This window comes from Musa acuminata, chromosome BXJ1-2 (assembly GCF_036884655.1).
Source record: "Musa acuminata AAA Group cultivar baxijiao chromosome BXJ1-2, Cavendish_Baxijiao_AAA, whole genome shotgun sequence".
Taxonomy (NCBI): domain Eukaryota; kingdom Viridiplantae; phylum Streptophyta; class Magnoliopsida; order Zingiberales; family Musaceae; genus Musa; species Musa acuminata.
The window spans coordinates 16,980,511-16,990,517 of NC_088328.1; the positions used below are offsets into that span (position 1 = coordinate 16,980,511).

The window sequence follows — 10,007 nt, forward strand, 5'->3', positions numbered from 1 at the left end:
GATTTTTGAGAAATTTGGTAAAGTTAATATTCATACTATTGAATTGAATATGAGGCGATGTGATATCTAACAGACGGTGACGTGTGTCCAACGAGATCAAATGATTGGAATCACATGGTGGTCGCGATGCGTTCCTCATGGAGATCGCCACCCAAACCCGCTTTACATTTGACGGCTAAAGCAGATCCAAAGTGGCGTCATGTCATGCATGCCTCCATGCATAGCCAACACATCTTTGTATTCCGTGGATAGATAAGACCGACTCGCTCTCTCACTCTCTCTCGAGCTATTCCACGTCAGGCATCGTGTCACTGTACAGAATATTATGCACACAGTGATATGTACGTGTAAACGGTAGGCAGGTATACAATATTATATTCGAGTGGATGTGATGGCTCCACTGACACACGAATCCTATCCAAAATTGATGCCTCACGCGTGGCTGTTTTTGTCGGTGACGTGGCTTGTCAGGTTGGCCTAGGTGGTCAGGGACCCCACTCATTGCCTGGTCCATAAGGCTTTTCGTGATAAGAATAATCCAATAAAGCATAATAAAGTTAGAAAAGATAGTATTTTAGCGAATCGAAATCCAGTAGTCTTATTTTGTTTGTATTCATATTGATCATAATACTTTTGAATAAAAGAAAAAGAATTGACTGCCTGACTCTCAAAAAATAGTGAACTTTTAAGGTAACACTATACGTATGTAGAGAGAGATACTTGAATACTTTTGTGGCTCTGCTTTCCATAATTACATTTGAAAATAAAGCAAAAGAATGTAGGATTATCTGTAAGGAGTTGTCCTCAACCAAGTTTTGATTCGATTAAGTTTGATTCGGATCCCATTTAATATCACCCGATTAATCTCTTATTCCAATTACCATAAGTCATGTGCTTGCTTGAAATGGAGTATAATGAAAGAGTGTTGACCACTATAAGGTAAGGGTGTTCATCCGACTTCACTATTAGGATCCATAGATACTTTTGCATTGTGATTGAGAGATGGAATTAAAAGAAGTCAGTTTGCTTGGTTGGTAGAAATCGTAGGATTAAATTCGATTTTCATCACTTATCCTTAATAATAAAATAAAAATAAAAATATAATAATACATGAAGAAGAACTTATAATTCTTTAAGTTTTTAAAATAATTCTGATAATCCACCGTAAAACGAATAAATTCTAGTAAACATATTTAGCTTCAAAAAACTTAAAATTCGGATAAATATTGAAACGAAGTAGCCGTTTGCTCATATTGTTTAATGGGTGAAGTAATTATTGAAATACTCATATTTTACATTTGTGTGATAGTTTTTATCTGTAGGCATTTGAATAAATGGAATATTTCAGTTCACTATCATGTTAATGGTTACGAGTTATATTTGATTTTCCATCAAAGTATATAGATATATTTTGAATCTTGGACATTTGTATTTGTATATAATCCTAATCTTGTGTTTATGAGTTACGCTCTGACTATAAAACAAACATTAATGATTAAAGATATGGTATCTAAATGATACTTGATAAATATGCATATAGTAGGCGATATCAATATGTTGATAGTTTATCATGCTCGAATCCCGTCTTCATCGCTTATCTTTTATACTTCATATACTAATTTATATTATTTATATTTATATTATATATATTTTTGATATAATTCATAAAATATTGATTTAATGATCATATATCAAAACCATTTGCTTCCAAATCTTCTCCTACAAATTCAATAACAAGAACATCAACTTGTCTCACCGGTTAAGAGTGATACAAAGATTCAACGATCCATTTTTCATACTCATCAATAAAGAGCTTAACTATTAATAATAAGCATGTAGGATAACTAGCTAGAATGAATAATGGAAAAACCTTAATTCATTTATCTACTTTCTAATATCATTTAATTACAATAGGCCTTTTTATACACCCCAAATATAAGAGAAAAAAAAGAAAGGAAGAAAGTTAATAATAAGAAGAAGAAAATAATGATAAAAAAATAATTATACCAAACTAAAAAAGACAATAAACTTTGAATTATTTAGAGTATATATATATATATATATATATATATATATATATCCGATGTGGTGGGGTCCAGCGAAAAGGACTTTCTAATTGCGGTCCATCGGCTCGGTGAGTTGCCACGTGGACACATACTATTGGCGTGTGTGAAACCGACCCGACTCCCAAGGGACAGACTTCCACTTCACCGAGCCTATCCGTTTGCCTCCGTCCCCGCCGCCGACCCCGCTACCTGTTTGTTATTTTTCCTGCGCTTTCCATTCCTCCCCCCTCTCCGTCTCTGCTGTGCTCTGCTCTTCAAGATCAGTGCGAGGATTCGAGGTCTCCATCCGACCATGCCCCGGGATGACCAACTCCTCGACGATCTCTGCGCCCTCGTCCTCGCTGCCTTTCGCTCCCCCCGCACCGCCCCGCCGATGCGCGAGCAGGTGACGCCGGCGGGGTTCGCCTCGTTCCTCCTCGGCGCGTCGGTGGCCATGATGTTGTGCGGGTCCATGACGTTCCTGATCGGGTTCCTACTGCTGCCCTGGGTGATCGGCCTCTTGGCGGTGGTGTATTTCGCCGGGTTCGTCTCCAATCTGTCCGGCCTGACGAGGGCGATCCTTCGCCGGATTTCCGCGTCGAGCCCCGAGGCGATCCCAGGTACGGATTAGTCTTGTATAGTTACGAGAATAATTTGCTTTTTAGTTCAGATAATTCTGATATTTGCTTCATGTTTCTCATGATATCTGCATTGAGGATTTTTGGATCCTTATTTTTCGTGTTTGAATAGACATACACTTATCTGAGAGGGTAAAACAATCGTTAATCTATTAAACATGTCCAATAAATATATTGCAATTAGAATCTACAATTTGTGGCACAGTTGAAATATTCACAGATTGTTCACAGCTGATAGGCTCAGGCTTCACATCTCCTGGTATTAGGTAGATCAAGTTGATTAAGTTCAAACCCTAGTAAGGTGGTGACTGCATTTTTCATGTAAGATTTTTTATGTACATGAACTCCAGGGAAAATCTTATTTAAAAAGTCTATGGTTTCTTGTTGGAAATGAATGCTCCAAGCTTGGCGGTGGTTCACTCAAAGGTGAACTCAACTGGCTATATCTATAATTTGGACCAGTTGAAGTAATTCGAGCTGGGGCAATCCAGGGAAGATGAATAAATTTGATCACCACGAAAACAAAAGGGAAGCACAAAGGAGTTGAACTTAAGAGAAGGGTGATTAATTACATCTCAATTAGCTGAACTCATGTGCTTTTAGCAGTGAGAAGTGGGCTAATGCATAATGTGATCAGTTGGTTAATTTTTTGGTACTGATGCTGTGAGCTGCTTGTTAGATAATTAAGATGATTAAGGCCTTTAGTAGGAGACAAGAATTGGTCGACCACAAGTTACAAAGTGGCCGATTGCATTAGTGATAGTAAGATTGTTAGTCAGTAGTTCCCTGATATTCTAGGTACCTCTAAGTAGAATAAGTGGACATTGGCAGAGGTGAATTCTGATGAACATTAGGCATGAGCTACCATATTAGTTTAGGGTCCTATCAGAGAGCTAAAATGAACTTTACGCATAAATTGAATTCTGGAATGCACCTATACTGATGAACAGGACTCTTTTACCAGATTTCTACTTGAAATACATCTCTTTGGAGTTCTGTAAAGTTTTTGTTATGAATGAAGTTGGACTTTTATTAGGGCTTGCTAGGGCAGAATCTTTTGAAACATCCACAATTACCTATGCTCATTGAGGTGCTTAATGTCTTGCCTATCTTTTTTACTTTTAATTCAGCATAGAAAGGGATCAAGGCCCTTCACAACTTGCATTGGTTTCTGTTCAACAACTTCATGAAGCCAAGTATAGCTGTAATATGTGGACTTTTGGATCATGCATGTAGCTCAAATTGACTCGATTTGGATTGGCTGTTGTATTATGATGCGACAATGAGCATAAATACAAGTTTTGCATATTTCATACATGTGCTCTTAAATGCCTGCCAGTTTGTTTTAAATTCTTTATACTTCATTTAATTAATGAGCCATTGTGCTAACCATTGGAAAGACTGCTTAATCATTGGGCTTCTCTGCTTGGGTGGTTGACTAGACTTGCCAACATCATACATGTGCTGTTAGGAGGTCCAATGGTCACATAGCCATCTGAGCCCATGTCTAACAAGCATTCGTATGTTGAGAACCGTGGGACCTATTTGGTAGCCATTGAAGCAAATAAAGAGCTCATTCACATTATTTCCTGACCAAAACTTTTTCTATTATCGTCTATGTAAAAATCACTTCTCATATCTAGTTCGGTATATGTAAAAAGCACTTTTCATATCTAGTTTGGTATACTTTGGGCAATGGATTTGGAAATGGGTAACTGTTTTTTGTTTTTTTTGACATGTTCATATCTGCACTATGATCTGTCTAACGCAGAAGGCTTTTGAGTCATATGTACTTAGTCGAACATTATCAAAAAGCAGAGATATTCATTTTTTTCTCATTTATAGGAAGGTTGGATACCCAATAATATAAACTTTTGGATAGTATGATCATGCAGGCATAAACTCATGTGCACTGACTTGTATATTTCTTATTACTTGTGAAGTTATTTCTGACGATTAGTTCTATTCCTGACTATTCTTTTGGCAGATATACTCTCTTCCAAATTTACAACTTGTTAGATGTCAAAGGGCATAAATCCAGTATCAAGGATGCAGGAAGGTTTTGTCGTTCAAGGATTGGCTTGGTCCATACCAATCAAAACCACTTGTAATTTCTGCTCCGACAAATTTCTTTTCTTATTGTTTTCTTTGATACAAGGTGTCGGTTATAGGTCCTCTGCTGTTTTTCCAGGCCCACCTTTTCAAATTTTAGTAGTTCTCTGTATATAGTTACATTATTACTAGTTAAAGAGTGTCAGAAAGTCCGGCTTTCATGTGTTTTGTTGTCTTGATTTTGTGAACTATGGAATTAATAGTGTCTCAATCTCAGCTTCCAGTAAGGAGAATAGATGTGTTAATTATCTATTTAGGTGAGACCACATTACCAGGTTTGGTAATGTGGTCTCACCTAAATCTAATTATGACACTAACAAGAGTAAAATGCTCACTCCTAAATTAGATGAATAGCTTGTTCTTATGGAGTAGATGCCACTATGATAGCTGCAGAAGACGTTGTACTTGAGGCGACAAGGTGCCAACAGCTGGAGGAGATTACGCAGAGATTTTTGATAAATAATATGTTATCTGTTGTCAATTTTCTAGTTTATCCTCATAATCAATTGTTAAGATGTTCCTTTCTTTTCTAGTGTGAAAATTTTGATGATAAGACATTGTTGTCTACTCTGGAATTCTTTTCCTTTCAGTGACATTAGTTTCTAAATATGTATAAAGGTGAGGTTGTGGCACCCATTTTGGTACACTTGTTCTTCAATCTTATTCTTGACGTGCATGCCAGGATTGAGCTATAAGAGGTGAAATCTTTGCAAAGACCCAAGCGAAAAAAACCATCAACTATTCATTCAGCAACAAAGATGAGGGATCAAACACTGTGGATGATCACTGAAAGTTGATGATCTTATCATTTATGTCAACATTTGCTATTAAATTTGGTTATTAAGTATTGGGTAGAATCAACTGTGGATTTTAGATCATTGGAATTCTCTTTTGTTGTTTCAGGTTTGTTGATTTACTTGAGGTGATCATATGTTGTGGTTAGCTGAGATGGGTCAACTAGGATTAATGGGAAGGGGAGGAGGTTGTAGGAGACCTCAGCAAGCTTTACCAGGAACAATAAAAAAAGGTTTGAATGCTTATGATTTAAGTAGACATATTATCTACACAGCTAGCAAAAATAATTGAGACATCATGGCTTGTTGGTATGGTTGCTGATATAGATAGATGTCATGTACTTTTCAGCTTTATGGTTCTTTTTAAGTCATATGGTTTTCCTTTGTCTTCCTTTTAGAAATGTTGGGTAGATCAGCAATTCACAAATAAATGATGCTTTGGTTGCTTTTGTTAGGATCGGAGCGGCACTAAGAGGGGGGGGGGGCGGGGGGTGAATTAGTGCAGCGGATTAAAACTTCGGTTTTAGAAAAATCTTTCGTACGATAAGAACGGAACTTGAAAGGCTTAACTTGAAAGCGTATTCTTGAAGTTGTGCAGCAAAGGTAATAAGGAACTAAAGCATGTAAGAAGGTTTGCAGTAATGTAAATAGCAATAATGAAATGCAAACCAGAGATTACGTCGATTTTAGAGTGGTTCGGTCAAATGACCTACATCCACTTGCGAGGCCCCTCTTCGATGAGGCTCCCACCTTCCACTGGCAAATCTCTTGAAATGGAAGGGTAAATACCCCTCTTACAATCTTTTACAAGCAGTTCAACCTCTTACAAATTTTCAATAAGAAAGAATGAGGAGAACTCTCTAGCAAATTGAAAACAAGACTTGCTAAGACTTTCTAAGACTTTTCTCTCAATCAAATGCTTCTCAAAAATTGTTATCTCAGCTGAGATTTGAGGGGTATTTATAGGCCTCAAGAGGATTCAAATTTTGGGCTCCAAAATTTGAATTCTCTTTGGGTTCCCGATGCTGGCGGTGCCACCGCCCAGTGCTCGGGTGCTGGATGGTGCAACCGCCCAGCCCAGGAGGTGTCACCGCCCAGCCAGGCGGTGGCACCGCCTGGCTCTCCGGTTCATTGGTTTGGCTTAATTTTAACCCAAACCAAATCTGACTTTGGGCCCAGTTGGCCCCTAACCAGGATATAGGATTATCTCTTAATCCTAATCCTAATTACAAGTGAACTACATAACAAAACACATCCTAAGCAAGTTTTCAACCGCGAACGTCGAGTCTTGTTCCGGCGAGCTTTCCGACGAACTTTCTTCCGATGGACTCCCATCAAGCTCCCGATCTTGTGATGACTTTAATGAGTAGCCAAGCCTTCTCGGTGATCTCCATGAACCTCCGACGATCTCTTCGGCGAACTTCCAAAAATTCCGATGGGTTCCCGATTTCTTCTCGGTTGGTTTCGGCAACATCTCCGACGATTCTTCGGACTCTTAAACGTCCATCGATCTTGACTCTGGTATTCTTGCTTTGTGTTTTCTGGTTATCGTAGTGAATCCTGCACACTTAACTCAATAATATGGATTAGATCAATTAACCCATCAATTGATTTCATTATCAAAATCCGAGATTCAACAATCTCCCCCTTTTTGATGATGACAATCAATTGATGACGGAGTTAAACATAACTCCCCCTATCTATATGCCATATTATGAGAAGATGAAAACACTTGAATTCCATCCATAGAATTCAAGCATAAACCGATAAGTTATAACCGTAGAACTTATCGTCATTCTCATTAAGCAATAGTAAATACAAAATTTCGATGAAAATCATGATAAGAGATAATTTTTACTACGATAGAAGATAAAGATTTTCAACATGAATTTCATGATGTAAATGTAAGGCATGTCTTCAATATGATCAATCAATCTTGCGATATTTTCAAGGATTTTGCAAGGCATATAAGACATTCATATCACAAAGTTTTTGTAATTCATATAAGTCATGCTATTGTTATGGTGTAAGTCATCACTTAGTCATCACTTCTCCCCCTTTGTCATCACCAAAAAGAGACAAGCCAGCTAATTGATGATTATAGAAAAAAGGTTTAGCATTTAATAGGAACCAAAGTTCATCATTCAAATTTGCCAGAAATAGTTTATCCAAAAGACATCATCATTTATGCAGATCAAAACAGTAGTTATCTAAAAGGAAGGATCAGTTATCGTTCAATCGATGACAAACTTTGAGCTTGTTGTTAAAAGCAAACAGAACAGAATAAAAAGATACATCAATTTAATCCTTAGGAGGTAATCCACAGTGCTGATACAGGATATCTATTTTTTCATTTATTTGTCGTAGTGTCTTCAAAATTTCAACTTGTTGATTCTGAATTTATACTTGCTGTGATTTGATCTGAGACAGTTCCACCATAATGAGATCTTCAGAGGAGGAAACAGGAGCTGAAGGTGCTGCGCCAAAGGGACTAGGAGGAGGAGATTCATTTCCCATAAGAATTGGTGTTTCGGGGTGTTCTATTGGTGGAGGAATTGGATCCGTCATTCTAGGCTGCCTAACCCATATGCCATTGCTAAAAGTGCACCTAAGTCTTTTCAGTAGGTTTTTATTTATTATGTTATATCGATCATTTTGAATAGATTCTTCATCGGGTGGAATGCAAATGTTATAGGCATGAAGAAATCTAGTGATTAACCTCCCATATGGCAATATAGTATCTTTAGCCATAATATCCTGCATGTGTTGACGAATTAAGTACCCAAAACAATTATGCTGACCGGTCATAATCCAATACATGGTTCCTATCTCTATTTGACTTATTTCGTCAAGATGAAATTGTTTGGGGAATATGATGCTTGTGATAATGTGATGAAGAATTTTAGAGTTGAAAGGCAGTAGGTGTTCACAGCTCTTGGGTAGGAAGTCAAGGTTTGGATTTGCAAAAATTGTTTCTATGGCTTCGGTATAGGTTGCTCCTATTGTGTTGACGTCCCATTTACCTTTAAAATAGCATCCCCTATCTTTTTCAGTTATGCCAATTAGCTCACAAATAGTGCTGTCAAATATTCTAATGGGTGTTCCTAGAAGGTAAGTGCTTAGGCTATCGTTGTCCTCATATAGGTTGGCATAGAACAATCTAACTAATCGCGGATAGATTGGTTCATCTATTTGTAGTAGAGGTAGAGCTTCTAGGTGTGCAAACCACCAAATGGGTTCTAAGTCCTCTAGTTCATCCAGATCAACGTATTTTCCCTTATGGATACATCGTGTTTCAAATTTTGGAAAGCTAAGGGCTACCTCTTTTGATCTAAAAAGATCATGGTCAAATGAATCTCCTTCAATCCTTTTTCCTTTTGATCTCTTAGGAGCCATTATCTAGACAAGATGATGATGAAATTGTGAAAAATAAGCAAGGGAAAGAGGAAAGAAAAGAGGGAATGAGATACCAAAAAGAGGGATTTCAAGTGTTACCTTATGGAGATTATGTTGAGAGATAGAAAGCTTGGACCACCAAGAATCCTTCTCCAATGCTTCTAAGAGTTAGAATGGGGTTTAGAGGGAATGGGAGAGGGTTTTGAGAGCCTTTTTTTCGGGTTGGGGGCGGTGTCACCGCCGGCCCTAACCCCTCGGGTTAATAAGGGTCGCTCGGTCGGTGCCACCGCCAAACCGAGCGGTGAAACCGCCGGATCTGGCGGTGCCACCGCTGGCATCCCGCGGAGGAAAGAAAAAAGTTTTTTCTTCCTCCCTTTTGTTTAGCTTCTTCCCTCAAGATCATAAGTTATACTTTAGTAGATCATTTTGAATTGAAGAAGAAGGAAGAAATCAAATCCACAAAAGAAAGGAAAAGGATGAGTCATTTTTCGTGAAGCTCATTTTAGGGACAATTTAACATGCCTAATTCCCTTCTAATGAATTCAAATTGATCTTCGTTTAAAGCTTTTGTAAATATATCTGCTAATTGATGCTTTGTGTCAATGAATTCTAGAACAACATCATTGTTAAGGACATGATCGCGTATGAAATGATGCCTAACGTCGATGTGCTTAGTTCTAGAGTGCTGAATTGGATTTTTAGTAAGACATATAACACTAGTATTATCACATTTTATGGGAATGTTTTTAAAGTGAATTCCATAGTCTTCTAATGTATTTTTCATCCAAATGACTTGTGCACAACATGCACTTGCAGCAATGTATTCGGCTTCCGCCGTAGATAGTGCAACTGAATTTTGTTTCTTGGAAGTCCAAGAAACAAGTGCATGTCCTAAAAATTGGCATGTTCCGGATGTACTTTTTCTATCTATCCTGCATCCGCCAAAATCGGCATCTGCATAAGCTATTAGATCGAATTTTTCAGATTTTGGATACCACAATCCTAAATTTGGAGTTCCTTTA

General features: G+C 37.8%; 1 protein-coding gene across 1 annotated transcript; it reads left to right on the forward strand.

Moving 5' to 3' along the window:
* The first annotated feature begins 2,218 nt into the window (after positions 1-2,218).
* Positions 2,219-4,956, forward strand: LOC135612297 (uncharacterized). Its single transcript, XM_065108435.1, has 2 exons — positions 2,219-2,665; positions 4,671-4,956. The coding sequence occupies exons 1-2, from the start codon at positions 2,359-2,361 to the stop codon at positions 4,700-4,702; spliced, it is 339 nt and encodes a 112-aa protein (XP_064964507.1). The 5' UTR covers positions 2,219-2,358; the 3' UTR covers positions 4,703-4,956.
* The last annotated feature ends 5,051 nt before the right edge of the window (positions 4,957-10,007 follow it).